The sequence below is a fragment of the Canis lupus genome, chromosome 34 (assembly GCF_048164855.1).
Source record: "Canis lupus baileyi chromosome 34, mCanLup2.hap1, whole genome shotgun sequence".
NCBI classification, from domain to species: Eukaryota; Metazoa; Chordata; class Mammalia; order Carnivora; family Canidae; genus Canis; species Canis lupus.
The window spans coordinates 26,133,665-26,152,554 of record NC_132871.1 but is presented as its reverse complement, the minus strand read 5'-3'; the positions used below and the strand labels follow the sequence as shown (position 1 = coordinate 26,152,554).

The following is an 18,890-nucleotide window of genomic DNA, read 5'->3' as shown; positions in this document are numbered from 1 at the left end:
ATAGATGAAGTTGGGAAAACCCCCTGGAGGTCCCTGGGTGTCCTTTCCATGACAGCATCAGAGGACTACAAGGGGTAGAAAACAGATGGCAGTGGACAGTACTAACGGACAATGAGGAAGGGTAGGCCATCCTTTCAACAAGAAGAGAGATGTGATGGCAACTAGAAAAGGTGCAGACTCAAGAGAAGTTATTTTGTTTTATTTTGCTTTGTTTCTAGGAAAATTTGAGTCCAGAGCATACTCATAGGCTGAAAGGAAAGAGCCCATAGATTGAGAGATGCTAAAGATTTATGTGAGAGAGACTACCTCATAGAACAAGGTCCCAAAATAGTCTGATGGATGTGAATTCCAAGAGCACTAATAAATAAAATTTGAAATAAGCCTATCCTTTGATCCAGCTTCTAGAACTTATCTGTCAAAAAGAAATCTTACCAAAAAACTTATTAAAATGCTCACAAAGGAGGAAAAAACTATACAAGATTCTTCAAAGGCAAAGAGAAATGTACAAGGGTGTTCAAGACAGTGTTGCATATAATAGGGAAAATCTGAAACAATTTACATGTGTATCAGCAAAGAATTAGTAAGCTCTGGAGTTGATAATAGCTTTAAAATCCTGGAGTGGAAAGATTTGCCTATATATGATAGGATCCAGGGATCATAAAGAAAGGTGTTACAGAATCGATAAGAAAGCAAACAGCTTCCATAGACCCCATAAACAAGTAAAGACTGAAAAAAACATTTCAAGTCTACCTAAGAATTCCTTCAAATTCTTTTTTTTTTTTTTTAAAGAGAGAGAGTGCGTGCAAAATTGCAAGCAGTGGGTGGATGGGTGGGGAAGGAGAGAGGGAGAGAGAGATAGAGAATCCTACACAGGCACCTTGCCCAGCATGGAGCCCTACATTGGGTTCAATCTCACAACCCTGAGATCATGACCTGAGCTGAAAATAAGAGTCAGACACTTTTATATATTTTTTTTTTCTTGGAGTTCGATTTGCCAACATATAGTATGACACCCAGTGCTCATCCTGTCAAGTGCCCCCCTCAATGCCTGTCACACAGTCACCCCATCCCCCTGCTCACCTCCCCCTTCCACTACCCCTTGTTCATTTCCCAGAGTTAGGAGTCTCTCATGTTCTGTCTCCCTCTCTGATATTTCCCACTCATTTTCTCTTCTCCCACTCATTTCTATCTACATCGAAGCAAATGGTGAGTATTCGTCGTTTCCAATGGGTGAGTAATATTCCGTTGTATATATACACCACATCTTCTTTATCCATTCATAAGAGTCAGACACTTTGAGCCACCCAGGCACCCTGTTTTTGGTTAAGCATTGGGCTCTTGGTTTCCACTCAGGTCGTGATCTCAGGGCCATGAGATGGAGCCCCTCGTTGGCCTCCATGCTCGGTGGGGAATCTGCTTGAGATTCTCTCCCTTTCCCGCTCTCCCTCACCCCACTTGTGAGCACGCTCTCTCTCTCCCTCTCTCTCTCTCTCAAATAACTAAATAAATCTTTTTAACAAACAAATAAATAAGGTAAAAATGACAACCTAATAGAGAAATGGACAAAAGTTACAAACTGGCATTTCATAGAGACAAAAGTCAAATAGTTAATAAATGTATATTTAATGATCTATCTCATTAAGGATGAAAGATACACAGTAATAACATTTTGCCAATATGATCAACAAAAATTAGAAAGATTATTATCTGTTGTTGGTGAGGTTATGGAGAAAAAAGATATTCACAAACAGGATTGATGGAATTTAAATATATGCAATAGTTTGAGAGAGCAATTTGGAAGTATCTATTAAAATTTTAAATGTACCTGACTTTTGACTTAGCAATTCCACTTTTAAAAAACTGTCTTACAGATGAATGGATAGAGAAGATGTGGTCTATATATACAATAGAATATTACTCAGCCATCAGAAGAGACGAATACCCACCATTTGCTTAGACGTGGATGAAACTGGAGGGTATGATACTGAGTGAAGTAAGTCAATCAGAGAAGGACAATTATCATATGGTTTCACTCATACATGGAATCTAAGAAACAGTGAAAGGGACTATAAGGGAAAGGAAGGAAAGTGAGTGGGGAAAAATTAGAGAGGAAGACAAACCATGAGAGACTTCTAACTCTGGGAGACAACAAGGGGTAGTAGAAGGGGAGGTGGGCAGGGGGCTGTGGTGACTAGGTGACCAGCACTGAGGGGGGCACTTGACGAGATGAGCACTGGGTGTTATACTATATGTTGGCTAATTGAATTTAAATTTTAAAAATGTAAAAAAAAAAAAAAAAAGAATAGATCTGGGAGAAATTTACCTAGGTGGCAATGCTACTAAAACTTGTGATTAAATAGTGGTATAAAAAATAGTTATTTAAGTGAGATGCTTAAAAATAAATAAATAAAAATCTGTCTTACAGAAATACCTCTATACATATGCAAGAAATTATGAATAAGTATGTTTTACTAGTTAATATTTTTATACTTGCCTGAAATGGTGAAAAATTGGACACGACCTGAATGTCCATTAAAAGAACAATGAAACACATTATGTAGGAAGGATATGATGGAATACTGGGAAGCGATGAAAAAGAAAAAACTAGATCTAGATTTAACAAATTAGGTGAAGTTGGGTTATAATACTTAAATAAATAATATATATACACATTAGATAGAGATAGAGAGATCTAAGTTCTAGGTGTAGCATGACCTCATTTTTGGAAACAAAAACTATTTCCATGTATTAGACAAAATAAGGATTCAGTAACACATCAGCATGGACGAATCTCAGATGCATTATGCTAAGTGAAAGAAGCCACACTCGAGAGACTGCACACAGTATAATTCCATGTATAGGACCTTCCTGAAAAAGCAAAACTGTAGGAACAGAAAACAGATCAGTAGTTGTCCGGGCTGGAGGTCAGGAAGTAGGTGCCTATACAGGGACACAAGAGAAGTTTCTGTCATGATGGAAATGTTGCATGACTCCATTGTGGTATTTGTCCCACAACTGCATGTATTTATACATTACAGAGGGTAAACGTTACTGTATATGAATTACACTTCAATACATCTGACTTTTTAAAAAGTTTATAAAGATTCCCCATGAAGAGTTAATAATAATTACTCTGGGAGAATGGGAGTGGAGGAGTATGAAGCAGAAAGAATCTCGTACTTTTTACACTTCTGCAAAATTTGGATTATTTTCAGTAAGCATACACTGTTTCTGTAATTTTTTGACTTTTTTTTAAAAGATGTTATTTATTTATTCATGAGAGACACAGAGAGAGAGAAAGAGAGGCAGAGACACAGGCAAAGGGAGAAGCAGGCTCCATGCAGGAGTCCGATGTGGGACTCAATCCTGGAACTCCATGATCACACCCTGAGCCAAAGGCAGACACTCTGAGCCACCCAGGCATCCCTCTTTCTGTAATTTTTGAAAAGGTTTTAATAAGTAAGGCATGCTTAAACAAGGGAACATTATGCAGCTACTGAAGGTAGTTTTACGTGTTCTATCACATAAAGGCATTCATAATCACTGTTAGGTAGAAAAAAAACAAATTATATGACATTACATAATCACAGGGTTGGAAAAATACAATAGAATTTTGTGCATACATATATGTTTAGGTTTATATTTGATTATTTCTGTGTGTGCATATGAGTGTGTGCAAATCAGAAAGATATCTGCCATTTATTTAACGGTAATTTAACAGTATTTACTTCTGGGGAATAGTATCATTGTGAGCTTGTGAAGGAGATTACTTTTATTTTTAATTTTGGTTGAATAGTTACTAGGGTATGTCATTTCTTTTTTTTTAATATTTTATTCATTCATGAGAGACAGAGAGAGAGAGAGAGGCAGAGACACAGGCAGAGGGAGAAGCAGGCTCCAGGCAGGGAGCCCGACGTGGGACTCGATCCTGGGTCTCCAGGATCATGCCCTGGGCTGAAGGCGGTGCTAAACCGCTGGGCCACTGGGGCTGCCCTAGGGTATGTCATTTCTATAATTATAAAAACATTATGGTTTTTATTTATTTCTTTGCCTGCTATTTTTTTTAAGATTTATTTGTTTATTTAAGAGAGAGAGAGAGCATGAGCAAGAGGCACAGAGAGAGAAGGAGAGAGAATCTCAAGCAGATTCCCTGCTGAGTGCAGAGCCCAACACAGGGCTCCATCCCAGGGTCCAGAGATCAGGACCTAAGCCAAAACCAAGAGTCAGGTGCATAAACCATTGTGCTGCACAGGTGCCCTGCCTGCTTTTCTTATCTTTCTTTTTTTCTCCTTTTTTAAATTTTAAGCAGGCTCCACTCCCAACATGGGTCTTGAACTCACAACCCCAGGATTAAGAGTTGCATGTTCTACCGAATGAGGCAGCCAGGCACCCCAACATTATAGTTTTTAAAGATTTTATTTCGAGAGAGAGAGAGAGTGTGTGTGTGTGTGCGTGTGTGTGTGTGTGTGTGTGTGTGCAAGCAGGGAGAGGGGCAGGGGGAGAGAGAGAGAATCTCAAGCAGACACCACACAGTGTGTGGATCCAGGCTCAGGGCTCAAGCTTATGATCCTGAGATCATGACCTTGGCAGAAATCAAGAGCCAGACATTCAACCAACTGAGCCACCCAGGCGCCACCAACATTAAGATTTTTAAATAGCACAACTGAAGTGGTCACTTTGAGTGACAGGAGGACTATCCATCCTGAGAGTGAGGCAAGACCGTATGGACATGGGAAATTGAAGGTTGGACAGGAGATAGAAGAAGTCAGTAATTTTGGCCTCAGTTTTCTCAATACAGTAGGTCATCTGGTGAGAGTGTGGGGGGCGTGGTGGGAGGAGAGTAAGGAGTTTAAAGGAAGGTGGAAAGGTCTGGAATAACTAAAGAGATTCGACAGGAAGGTTGAGGCTAAATGAAAAGCTCTGCTAAAGGCAAGGGTTACAAATGCCCTCTGGAGTCGGGTCCTGGGGCAAACATGGGAGCAAGGCTGTGGGGGCTTCAGCAAACTGGGGCGGCCCAGTCCTGGTGACTGCCACAGCCCAGAGTTGCTGTGACTCCAAGAGAAGACAGAAATACAGCCTTTTAGAGGAACTCATCCAGCTGAAAATATTGACAAGTAGTTAGATGGGTTTTTTTTTTTTTTTTTTTTTTTTAAGTTAGATGTTTTTGTCCAGGCCAAAACAAACTCTCAACAGCCCATGGCAGTAGGGGGTGTCTGTGTGCATGGTTTATTTTTTCCTAATATCACCCAAAGTATTTTCTTTTATTCCCCTAGTTCTTTACAGCCTAACACCTTTTAACTCGCTGAAGCTTGTTTCAGAGGGAGGTGAGATAGAGTTCAGAACAACAAAAAAATCATTGCTCAGTTGTGATATTCAGTACATGCCTTTTAAAAGAACCCGGCAGGAACAATAGTTTTGAATTTCAATCTTTCAGAGCCAAGAGCCAAACCTTTTTGAGAGAGAAAAGTGTTTCTGTATTTTAAAAGCTTCTCTTAGATACCTAGAGTGCTTTCACAGAGCCCATAGGAAAAGGAATTCTAGGAGATGTAGGAGCTGTTTTCCCTCAAGGAAGGAGTTTGATCAGTTGATTGACAGGAGCAGAGAGAAGAGGAAGAGTGATAGGAGACTGAGTCCTTTGTTTTTTTAAGATTTTGTTTATTTATTCATGAGAGACACAGAGAGAGAGAGAGAGAGAGAGAGGCAGAGACGTAGACAGAGGGAGAAGCAGGCTCCCTGCAGGGAGCCCGATGTGGGACTCAATCCCAGGACCCCAGGATCACGCCCTGGGCCAAAGGCAGGCGCTAAACCGCTGAGCCACCCAAAATTTTGTTTTTTAGAGAGAGAGAGGGCAAGGGGAGGAGCAGAGGGAGAGGGACAAGTAGACTCCCCACCAAATGTAGAGCCTAATGTGGGGCTTGATCTCAGGACCATCAGATCATGACCTGAGCTGAAACCAAGAGTCAGACGCTTAACTGACTGGGCCACCCAGGCGCCCAGGAGAGTGAGTTCTAAACCCCTAGATAGGTCTGAAGTGGGAGGGAGGGAGGGGCAGGCAGGGATCCCTCATGTCCTGTTTCCCTCTTGAACCCTGGGAGGAAGTGTCTTCCAAGCCAGCATTGGGAAGCAGTATTCAGGCAGCAACTTCAGTAGGACAAGCCTAGACAGAGGGACTGAGGCCTCAGAGGAGTTGGAGAAATGAGTGGAGACAGTTGGCCTGCAAGCCCCAGAGTCACCGTGGTGACAGATGAGTTGGCCTTGTAAGCTAAGGGCTCTGGAGTGAGCCATCCGGGTCACAGCAGGCCTCCAGGTCTGCACAGCCATTGGGAGCTGAGGTGAGCAGCAAGCAACGAGAGCAAACACCTCAGGAGATTCCAAGGCATGCTGACGTGAGAGCACAGGGTGCTAGTGCCGGGTGCTGCCGGGCTGGATAGTGGAGGAGTAGTTTGCACAGGGGGTGAGAAGAGTTGTAAAATGATTCCAATTACCCAATGAACAGACTAAAATCATACTTGAAGTACTGGCAATACAGAGACCCCCAGAAATGAAAAAAGAATTTTTTTCTAAGAATATTCTTCCCTTGGGGCACCTGGATGGCTCAGTTGTTTGAATGTCAGACTCCTGGGATTTAGCTCAGGTCATGATCTCAGGGTTGTGGGATCGAGCCCCATATCGGGCTCCAGGCTGAGCATAGTCTTCTTGAGATTTTTTTCTCCTTCTCCCTTTCCCTCTGCCCTCCCTCACCCCACTGATGAACGTGTTCTCTCTAATAAATAAATACATAAAATCTTAGAAAGAAAAGAATGTACTCCCCTCACTTCTTCCTACCCCTTCTCTAAAACAAATAGACAAACACTAAAACAATCACTATTAGAATCAAATCAGAAATTGGACTTCCTTCTACTTTCGCATTACACCTAGGACGAGGGTACCATACTTTTTCAGCCTAGGACACTAATACAGCCCTGATTCTCAGGTGAGTTCTTGAGTGGTCTGATTTGGAAATGCTAAGTACGAAAGGTGCCCACAGTGAGAAGAGCAAGGAGGTCTCAGGGTTAAAGAGGTCTCCCCGAGGTCAGAGAGCTGGTGAGGTGGGAGAGAGGCTGTAAGGAGGTGGTCAGAGCCCTGGGCGTCAGGCCATGAAGGTGGTGGCTCAGTAGAGCTAGAGAAGGGGACAGGTTGCTGACAAGGTCACCAGGATAAAGAGGCCGAGGCCATAGGATGGAGGAGTGAGGTGCCAGTCTTCAGGGAGAGCCAGAGAACCTCCAAGGATAACAGATGCCAAATGCCCCTGCTGCCATAACTGGACCTTCGTCTAATGTAGCCCGTGGGCCTATTATATTGAGTAGTAAGTTCACATAGAATACTAACATAATTACACATTGATTAACAACATTGATTATTTTTCTCACGTTTGCAGACTTTAGCGAAATTAGGATCCATATGTGCAATCTGTACTGTACTGCTTACTTTTTTTATTTGTTAAGCACATATATAAACTTCTCCCTCCCAAGTTTTCAGTTGACAAAAGGAGACATTATCATTTGAAAATTTCTGATTTTAGGGAGTTAAAGGTGGACCTGAGCTACCCGGGGTGCCTATTCTGTGCATTTTTATTTGACATTCACGGTGAGATTGCAGAGACAGGTTTTCTTTTTCATAAATGCCTCTTTTTTTTTTTAAGTCTCCAGAGAAAATTACTACCCAGGAAAGATTTTTTTTAAGACTTGTTTTCATTTTCCCAGTGCCAGACTAAGTATTCCTGAGAGAAAACAGACCTTCTCAGGGAATCCATACTCAGTGCATGATATCCAGTTCTGAGGAAATTAACATTTTCCTACCGAAATGAGTGAAACAGGTTATAAGGCAATCTGTGTTGACTCCTGGTTAATCTTTAGTTTTACGACGCATTAGTCTAGTCTTTTCTCCTTAATGATTCAAGTATCTGATGCTAAGCTTTACTTGTCAAATAAACCAAAAGTCCAGCTTCATTCTATCTTCAAGCTTATAGCTAAATACTCATCTATGGTCTGAAGAAAGAGGGGGAAAGTCTAGTTGGTTGTAGTAGAATGTTGGAAACGGTGATAGAATTACCATTTTAAAGGTTCTGCTCCACTGAGTAAAGGAGGTTCTTTTTGCAACGTTTACCTAATTTTCTGTCTCTTTTTTAAATATCTATTTATTTAAGAGAGAAGGGGGGAAGGGACAAAGGGGAAAAGAAGACAAAGTCTTAAGCAGACTTGGCGCTGAACACAGACCCCCACATGGGGCTCAATCTCACGACCCTGAAATCATGCCCTGAGCCAAAATCAAGAGTCCAACACTTAATGGACCCCCACCACCCAGGTGCCCCTAATTTTCTCTAATACTTATTTCACCCTGCTCATTGAGACTTCCACAAGACCTGAGGCTGCACTGGATCCAGTCTAGGAACTGGTAGGGTGAGGGAAGTCTTTGTGAAAATCACAGCAGTTTGATATCCTTGATGCAATGGGCTACATTTTCTTTCTTTCTTTTTTTTTTTTTTTTTAAGATTTTATTTATTCATGAGAGACACACAGAGAGAGAGGCAGAGACACAGGCAGAGGGAGAAGTAGGCTCCATGCAGGGAGCCCAATGTGGGACTCAATCCCCATCTCCAGGATCACGCCCTGGGCTGAAGGCGGTGCTTAACCACTGAGCCACTCAGGCTGCCTTTTCTTTCTTTTTTTAAAGAAAAGGATTTTACTTATTTATTTGAGAGAGTGAGAGAGAGAAGGAGCAGGGGGAGGGGCAGAGGGAAATGGAGAAGCAGTCTCGATCCCAGGACCCCAGGATCATGGCCTGAGCTGAGGGCAGATGCTTAACCGACTGAGCCACCCAAGGGCCCCTGGGCTACATTTTCAACTATCCATGTGGAGAGGGAGAAATTTTAGTGAGGAAAATCGCATATAATATAGAAATCCTTGGGGATCCCTGGGTGGCTCAGTGGTTTCGCGCCTGCCTTTGGCCCAGGGCGCGATCCTGGGGTCCCGGGATCGAGTCCTGCATCGGGCTCCCGGCATGGAGCCTGCTTCTCCCTCTGCCTGTGTCTCTGCCTCTCTCTCTCTCTATGTCTATCATAAATAAATAAATCTTTAAAATATATATATATATATAGAAATCCTTTTTATTTACTTTGAATGCTTGTCCCAGTGCACACACATTTCTATCACATGGCAATGTGCCGTGACTACAAATGTCCACAGGATCTGGCGGGAGATACTGACAGGCTTTTGTAACTCCTTGAAATCTTCAAAAATGGTAGAGAGAGGTGTGTTGTAGGGGGTGGAGGCTTTTCTGGAAAAACTCAGATCTACAGGTCTCCTCAGTAGGAAGGTTGCTATTACACTTTAAACCAGCTGCAAAAATAAATAAATAAATAAATAAACCAGCTGCATTGGTTTTCCTACTGCTGCTGTAACAAATTACCACAAATTTAGTGGCTTTAAAAAAACAACAACATGGGGCACCTGGGTGGCACAGTCGGTTGAGCGTCCAATTCTTGGTTTCACCTCAGGTTGTGATCTTGGGGTTATGGGATCAAGCCACATGTCAAGTTCCACGCTCAGCGTGGAGTCTGCTTAGGACTCTCTCCCTCTCCCTCTGCCCCTTTCACTCATGCTCTCTTTCTCTCTTTCAAATAAATAAATAAACCTTTAAAACAACAACAACCAAAACCCTACAGTTTGACTATCTTAGTCCTGGAGATCAGATATTCAAAATGGGTCTCATGGACCAAAATCAAGGTGTTGTGAAGGCTGTGTTCCTTTCTGGAGGCTCTAGAGGAAAAGCCATTTCCTTGTCTCTTCCAGTTTCCAGAGGCCACCTGCAACCCTCCTTCTTCTTCTGTTGTCATATCTTTCTCTGACTTTGATCCACTTGCTTCCCTTTTTATAAGAACCCTTGTGAATACACTGTCCGCACCCGATAATCTGAGTTAATCTTTGAGTCTCAAGATCTCACATTAATCGCCGCAGCAAAGTCTCCTCACCTTGTGAGGTAGCATGGTCACAGGTCTCGGGACTAGGACGGTGACTTCCTTCAGCCTACCACACCAGGGCGGCCTGTGTTTCCTCACATCTGGGACTGAGCCTCGTCCTCAGGTACCACAGCGGGTCTAATCTGGGCTGGGGCTCTGCAACACCCCCACTGCAGGGCCCTCCTGCTGGATCCTTCACCCGCTCCATGGCCTGCATTCCAAGCAGCCAGGACATAGTTGAACAGCCATGGAGAAGAGCTCTCCAGTCCTGTAAAGAGCCTACAAAACCATTTCAACCCAAGTGAAATGGATATGGTGAATAAGCACGAATTATGAATTATGATATAATCAAAACATGCTTTTATTTTTGTCTTCTACTGTCTTCTACTGTCTTCTACTATCTCAGCGGGGACACTGTCAGTATTTCAAGCCAGACAATTTTCAGGATTTTTAGCATCCCAGGCTCTAGCCCTCTAAATGCCGGTAGCGCTCCCTCTTCACTAATTACTGTGACAATCAAAACACACTCCCAAACACATCTTAATGATCCTTCAAGAGGTGGAGCTGCCCAAAAACTCAGGCAGGCTGCTGGCCTCCGATTCATGCTCAGATCTTCAGGGGCTAATTTTTTATGGTCCCTTTGGGTCACATACACTGTTTCTGTTCAGTAATTAGGAAGCCGGATCAAAGTAAAAACCGAAACTCTGATAGAGTTAGGGCTGCTAACAGGGAAAACCTACAGCAGGGGAGGGGACTGTGGTCAACTTCCCCTTTCTGCACTCAGGGCCCCAGCTTGCTAACATGAGGGGGCAAGTTTCCAAGTCTTTGACAAAGGCTTAATCACAGGATGCCTGGGTGGCTCAGGGCTTGAGGATCTGCCTTCGGCTGGGGGCATGATCCCGGGTTCCCCAGATCAAGTCCCACGTCGGGCTCCCTGCATGGAGCCTGCTTCTCTCTCTGCCTCTCTCTCTCTGCGTCTCTCATGAATAAATAAATAAAATCTTTTTTTTAAAAAAGGCTTAATCACAACTGACTTTTCCTTTTGGGGTTTTTTGTAGGTTTTCCAGTGATTCCCATCCAAGAATGCTTGTACAACTCTCAGGAAATATTGAATGCTTTCTGTTCTCAAGGCCACACCCCCTCAGTCCCTGCTCCATAGGGGTCCCTAGGGCCCTCCCTCTGGGGTAAGGGATCAAGAGTCTTCGAACTGCTTCTTCATTCTACTTATGGTTATGGGGCCTCCTTTGGAGTGCCATATCTATGGCATGTTAGTATCCAGGTGAAACTTCCACCTAACATTTTATTCTGATCAGGAATTAAGAGGATAATTTCAAAGCAAATAACTTAAAGCCAATTCCTCAATGAGTAAGAGCCTCTTCATCTCTGAGATTCTACAATATTGTAAAGTACAGACAGTTCATCTTCATAATACAATACCTTTTCAAGCTAGATTTTGAAGATGGTACTCGAAATGTCCTTTTGTCTGGAAGGATGTTGAGACATTCTCCCCTTCCCATTAAAATGCTGTTTGTTTTTTTTTAATTTTTATTTATTTATGATAGTCACAGAGAGAGAGAGGCAGAGACACAGGCAGAGGGAGAAGCAGGCTCCATGCACCGGGAGCCTGACGTGGGATTCGATCCCGGGTCTCCGGGATCGCGCTCTGGGCCAAAGGCAGGCGCCAAACCGCTGCGCCACCCAGGGATCCCATGCTGTTCTTTTCTTTTCTACTAACCCTTAAAGCTCTTAACCCTCATAGTTTATATTCTAGTCCCTTCAAAAAATGGAGGTTTGGGGACCTAAAGATAACCTCTTGTGCATGTTCTGTTTTGACTTTAAGGAATATCTGAAAGACAAAGGAGTAACTGACTCAAATATGGTGAAAACATAATGACCTGTTTCACAATAACTACCACGTGGAGCTCTTCACAGCTTACAAAGTGTCTGTGTGTCGATTTTCTCCTTTGATCCTTATGAGGCAAGTCCTATTTTATAGATGAACTAAGTGAAGCCCAGACAGAAGAGGAAGGAGAACTAACATTTAATAAATGCTATCATATGCCAAGTGGCTTTTTATATATTTGTCACCTCATTTAATGCCCATAATAAATATATACAGCAGGTATTATCATCATCCCAAGAAACTGAGACTCAGAAAGATTAAGTGATTTACCCAAAGTCTCACAGACAGTGAGGATGCCTTTTGGCTGTACCCTACATTTAGTCTCCTCTCTTGAACTCGAACTTGTTCAGTTACCCATCAAATGCTTTGGCATCCAACAGATAGTAGAAAAAAAGGTTTAAGGGTGTTTTTGTCTGGTTTATTTGATTGGATTTTAATGCCAGCACAAAGCCAGACAGCCAAAAAGAGGAGACTTTTATGGTTCCCAATCTGGGCATTTAAGAGTGAGTGAAAAGGAACATGAATTGAAGGAAATAGTGGTACCAGGCATTGCACATCTTTGTAAAGTGATTATTTCAAGACCAATCAAGCCAAGATGAGCAACAAATCATTTCAAGTGAGAGTAACCCAATTCTGTCTGTACATTGCTCTGGAGGAGCTCAGAGCACAAAACTCAGGAGACTGGCGGGGGTTGGGAGGGGGGAGGTCATACTCTGGAGCACTCCTGTCAGCATTTCCAGGACCTCCTTTGCCCTTTGGAAGCTTCATATTGAATAGCTTCTTCCCACTTCTTTATAGGCCTCCCACTGTGCAGAGCCTCCACCCTTGGTTTTACTCTTTACCTATCATTTTAGGAAAGCCCTGTTGGCTCCCTTTGTTGCAGAGTTCCAAACTGCCAAGAGGACACAGGCCTCCCCAAGCCCCTTGTCCCCTGACATTTTACACTCAAAGCGCATGGGATATCTGGTTGTCATTATGAACATTCAAGTATTACTGTGATCAAGCCTTTTTAAGTCATTGAGTTGTGGCAAAGCACTGTGTAATGCAAGATAATGATGTTTTACTGGACACCAGAGATTCTTACAATAACAAAGAACATAAATATTTAGCAGTGGTGACAAGGCTATCCACACAATACCGCCCAGAGAGACTGTCCAGCAAGGTTGGGGGGTGCGGGGCTAGCTAAGAGGTGGTCGCTGTATGTAAATAATACATGTAAATAATAAGCGAGAATTAAGAAAGGGACAAGGCAAGCCTCAAATCTGAATGACTCCCCAGAAAGAAACTTCTCTTCCATGGACTCCGTAACCTCATTTCAAAGCAATTTTATGGTGCCAATAATTCCGTAGCTGGTCACTATGGTCACAATGAACTTCTTGTCTTTTGAATAATTGATGATGGAGGAAAGCACCCTGAGATCATGGTAAGAACTCATCATCAGAGTCTGTTTACCATGCAAATGGTTAAAGCAGGGATTGTGAGTTTACAAAAGTAGGTCTGTACTGTCCAGGGATGCAGTTCACAGCTGCCTGGGTGAAGTTCGTTCAACTTGTCAGGAGCAAAGGCTCAGGTGTACTGCCTTCAAAGATGGCGGCTCAAGAGGAATTCAAAAGGGTAAAGACCCAAAGCCTAGTATGTGGCTAAAACTTCAGGCTTTGGAATTGGGCTGACTGATTCGATTACTAATTAGAATGGGGACTCTCCCATCCCTAAGCTGTGTGGAAATTACTTTTGTGTGTGTGTGTGTGTGTGTGTGTGTGTGTGGAAATTACTTACCCTCATTCAGTCTTCACTTTTCCATCTGTAAAATGGGAAGGTTACCATCGAACTTACAAAACTTTTAAGACGAAGTGAAACAATACTGGTAAAGCACTTAGTATAGTGGCTGCTACTCAAAACAATGTCAGTTCTTTTGTCAAAAAACGCACATAGGGCAGCCCGGATGGCTCAGCGGTTTAGCGCTGCCTTCAGCCCAGGGTGTGATCCGGGAGACCCGGGATCGGGACCCATGTCGGGCTCCCTGCATGGAGCCTGCTTCTCCCTCTGCCTGTGTCTCTGCCTCTCTTTCTTCTCTCTGTCTCTCTCTCCCTCTCTGTGTCTCTCATGAATGAATAAATAAAATCTTTAAAAAAAAAGCAAATAAGAAAATTAATAGGTAAGCCACAGACTGGAAAAAAATATGTACAGGATATTTATCTGAAAAAGTGTTCATATCCAGAATATATAAAGAACTACAAATCAATGAGGAATAGATGAGCAACCCAATTTTTTAAATGGGCAAAAAAACTTAGATACTTCACAAAAGATGGATATCAACACATGAAAAAATACTCAATGTCATTACTCCTCAGAGAAATGCATATTTTTAAAGTTTTAATTAAGTAATCTCTACACCCAACATGAGGCTCAAACTCATGACCTCAAGATCAAGAGTCACATGCTCTACCAGCTGAGCCAGCCAGGTGCCCTGAGAAATACATACTAAAGCTACAATGAGATGCCCTTTTACATCCAATAGAGTAGCTAAAATAAAAAAGACTGATGATACTAAAGGTTGGCAATGATGAGGAGCAACTAGAACTCTTGTAAAGTGGCCAGAAGGAGTGCAAAATGGTACGATCATTTTCAAAAACAGTCTGGCAGCTTCTCATAAATGTAAGCATGCATCAACCCTGTGACCTCAAAATTTCACTTCTTGGTACGTATCCAATAAAATATTCAAAAAGAGTTGGACATGAATATTTATAGCAGCCTTAATCTTAATAGCCTCAAACTGGAAACAATCCAAATGCCCATCAACATGAAAAAAGATAAATTATAGTATATCCCTCTAATGGAATACATCATTAAAAAAAACCAACACTTGATATTTGTGGCAACATGGATTACTCTTCAAACTCATATGTTAAAAAAAAAAAAAACCTTTGATGTTAAGCAAAAGCAGCAGACACAGAAAGGACATTGCATATGAAGCACAAGAATAGGCACATCGATCTATAGAACTTCTGGTATAAAATGGATTGACTAGACAGGAACACAAGAGAATGTTCTGGGTGATGAAAATGTTCTCTCATGTTTGGTTGGTGGTAACATGGGTTCGTAGAAGTGAACGTTTAAGATCTCTGCATATTGTTGTGCTCAACTGTTTATCAGCAAAAAAGAAAACTATTATGTTATCATTATTACAACAGAACATCTCATGAGCCACACCACAGGCCTCGTGGAGAACGGGGCCATGACTTGCAGATATCCGGCATACACAGCAGCTCTGTGACTGGCATTTTGCAGTCCCACCAGCACGGAGCAGCTGGTGTTCCCTAGGATCCCTGTACTCTCAGGACTCAGGTTCCCTCTCAACAATCCAATCATTTCCACTGCTGTTCTCTCTTTACTTTTCTTGGTTTCTACTGTAATTTTTTCGTACTTTCCTCTCTTACCCCCAGGGGGAGTAAGACTGGGTGAGTTAGCATTCTAGTTGGGCATCTTTATCGGTCTAATTATCATATTCAGCTATCTCAGAAACTCTGCTCTCTTTACTCATGACATATAGAATCGCCTTTGTCAGAACCCTATTTCAGGTTCAATCTGTAGGGCCAGGTTGACAGAGTCTCATGACATATTTCATGGTAACTTGGGCTCAAGGCAGGAACTCATGGGGCTGTGGATGGTTGGGCACTTGGAGGTCCCTGAGCCAGACATTGTAACGACCATGTTCTACCACAGGGAAGCAGTTCCCCTGGGATCCCCAGCTTGTAAGACTAGGGCTATAGTTTTGGAGCACAGATCACTGCAGCAGGAAGGCTCCACATGCATGTGTCTTAAACCCACAAGACTGCTCTAAGTTGGGGTCCTCTTACTGGTAGAGTCACATGTAATCACAGCTATATAGTTAAATATATACTTAGTGTCAAGTCTTAATTCCAGAAAAGCCTATTGATAAACATTACCTTCTAGGGCAAAATATTTTCAGGTTTTCAGGACCTGGGCTGAATGATTTTTTAGACAGGTCTTGCAGGGTGAGGAATGGTTGGAATTAAGCAGAGTTTATGACACACTGGCTTCGCATACATGGGCTCAGTGAGGCAATGGGTCTTTTTTTTTTTTTTAAGATCTTATTTATTTATTCATGAGAGACACACAGAAAGAGAGAGAGAGGCAGAAGGAGAAGCAGGCTCCATGCAGGCAGCCCGATGTGGGACTCGATCCCAGGACCCTGGGATCTCAACCTGAGCTGAAGCCAGATGCTCAACCACTGAGCCCCCCAGGCGACCCGAGGCAAGTCTTGAGGAGTATTGCCGATGCTTAAGCTGTTATTCTTGATTGGGAAGCTGCTTAGTGGCTCCTCTTCTTATCTTCCAAGGATGGGAATGTCCTGGAGCAGGCAACTAACTAATTTTTACTTAACACACGAACAGAGAATTCTGTTTTTCAGTTCTCATTAATTCACTTGTAAATTTTTAAGGCAAATCCTCCTGTATCCTACTCTAATCTCCTGCCTTCAAATCCATCAATAACAAAACGAGGTTACAGCTGTTGGAGGCCTCAGGCAATCAGAGCAGGTTGTGATAGGGTGGCTATTGTTTCTTAAATCCTTATGAGACAGTGGGATGCTTTTCCTAGTGTACCTGAGTCCGTGATCCAGGGCACTCCTCCACGTCCTCGTTTATAAAACAGGGATAACAAATGTGTCTGCTTCGTGGAATTGTTGTGAGGATTAAATGAGTTACATAAGTGTGAAGAGCTTAAAAACGTTTCTGATGACCGTTTCGTCTGCCCTCCAGGCCCTCCAGCCTGCATTCCGCGTTGGTCTGTCCTGCGGGGAGCGAGGCTTGTGGGGCCCTCTGCCGCCCCCGGCTCACGCTCGGCAACCGGGGCACCTGGCTGGACACAGCTATTTTTTTTTAAATATTTTATTTATTTATTCATGAGAGACACACAGAGAGAGGCAGAGACACAGGCAGAGGGAGAAGCAGGCTCCATGCAGGGAGCCCGACGTGGGACTCGATCCCCGGACTCCGGGACTCCGCCCTGGGTGGAAGGCAGATGCTCAAGCGCTGGGCCATCCAGGGATCCCCGACACAGCTGTTTAAAGTATCGAGAACTTCCAGGGCGCCCGGGTGGCTCAGTCGGCTCAGCGTCCCACTCTCGATTTCCGCTCAGGTCACGGTCTCAAGGTCAGGAGGTCACAGTCTCAAGGTCAGGAGGTCGAGCCCCGTGTCAGGCTTCCGCTCAGCGGAGAGTCCGCTTGAGATTCCCCTTCTCGCCTCTGTCCCTCCCTGCGACACCTGTGCTCCCTCCCGGATAGACGATCTTTAAAAAATAATAAAAATAACACAAGGGTTTGTATTAAACAAAATAAAAATAAAATATTAAGGACTCCCATCCGGGTGTACGGGGCCCCCAAGCGCCCCGCCCCGGGACACCCGCCCTCCCCGGCCCCTCCCCCCGGCCCTTCCCCTTCCGGCTGCTCCCGGACGTCCGGCTCCTCCCGCTTCCGCCCCGCCGCCGGGCGTCCCCTGAGGGCCCGGGACGCCCCTTCCCCTCCTCACCGCCCAGAGCGCGCCCGGCGGGAGGCTGTCGGCGTCGCCTCACATCCAGGCGCCCCTCGGGTCGCGGCTGGGAGGCCCCCGGCGCTCACCCCAGTCCCTGAGCCTCCCGGCCGGCGGCGACACCCACGCTCTGTGGACGCGCTGCGCCGGGGGGAGGCTGCGCCGCCGACGCCGCTGGCCGGGGCCTTACGGGCCGCCCCGGGTCCCCTCGCTCGGCGCCCGCGCCCCCTCACCTGGGCCGCCCCTCGCCTCGGCCGCCGCCGCTGGAGCCGGCGCCCTGTCCTACGAGGGGCCTGTGCCGCGCGTGCCCGGCGGCCGGGGCTGACTCGCGGCCTCGGGGTGCAGCGCCCGCCCTCACGCGGCCCGGGGCGCCTCGCTGGCCGCAGGGGGGCTCCGGGCGCGGCCCTCACGTGGCTGCTGCAGTGGCCCCGCCCGCCGCCCCCGCCAGGCGCCTCTTCAGCTCTCAGGAACCTGCTCCGATATCCCTTCCTCTGGAAGCTTTGCGACGCCTCGTGGGAGGACCGCGGCTCCCTCCTCCGGATCCGTCGGCACCACGTGCTCCAGGTTTGCGGCGATTCACGTTTTCGCCCCCCCCCCCCCCGGGCTGTAGGATCCCCAAGCACAGAAACCTCCCCTAAGCTGGTGTTCGCTCCACTCAGTGAATACGCCGATGAAAAGTCTGATGCACGCTGCTGAGCGTTACCCTTTAGCCCTACTATGCTGCCCGGACTGCGGACATTCTTGTGCTCCCCCTTTTCCCTCCGCATTTACCCTTCCTGGGCCTTCGGGGATAGAGGAGAAGGGAAATTATGTTAACTGAAGTGGGGTAACCATGTCTCTGGAATATTCCATCTACCTATTATGCTTCCCCCCCCCCCCTTTTTTTTTAAGATTCTATTTATTTACTCATGAGAGACAGAACGGCAGAGACCCAGACAGAGGGAGAAGGAGGCCCCCGGCAGGATTCGTTCCCAGGACCCCGGGATCACACCCTGAGCCCCCCCCGGCGACCCCTACCTGTTCTTTTCTAATGCCCTCTTCCTCCTTGAGAGCCCTCTTGTCCTCGGATGCCCAAAGGGAGAGCAAAGCCAAACACCAAAATTAGTGTGCAAGCACAGGTGAGTCATAGAACATTCTAGACTGCATCTGAGAAATGAGAGACTTGAACCACGTGGTGTGTACGTTGTTTGTTGTTCTAACCCTCCGTTGGTTAGAAGGGAAGCAGCTGGAATTTTAGGCACTCCAAAATAGTAGTAAAATTATGTCTGTGCAGAGGGCCTTCTCGGTGTTCCAGGTAATGTCATTTTTTAAAAAATTTTTATTTATTTATGATAGTCACAGAGAGAGAAAGAGAGAGAGGCAGAGACATAGGCAGAGGGAGAAGCAGGCTCCATGCACCACGAGCCCGATGTGGGATTCAGTTCCGGGTCTCCAGGATCGC

General features: G+C 44.9%; 1 protein-coding gene across 1 annotated transcript in view; it reads left to right on the top strand.

Moving 5' to 3' along the window:
* The first annotated feature begins 13,487 nt into the window (after positions 1 to 13,487).
* Positions 13,488 to 18,890, top strand: part of LOC140624102 (uncharacterized) — a 34,813-nt gene continuing 29,410 nt past the window's right edge. The window contains exons 1-3 of the mRNA XM_072810851.1: positions 13,488 to 13,514; positions 16,682 to 16,764; positions 17,275 to 18,013. Of these exons, the coding sequence (XP_072666952.1) occupies positions 13,488 to 13,514; positions 16,682 to 16,764; positions 17,275 to 18,013 (849 nt within the window). The remainder of the gene's footprint in view (positions 13,515 to 16,681; positions 16,765 to 17,274; positions 18,014 to 18,890) is intronic.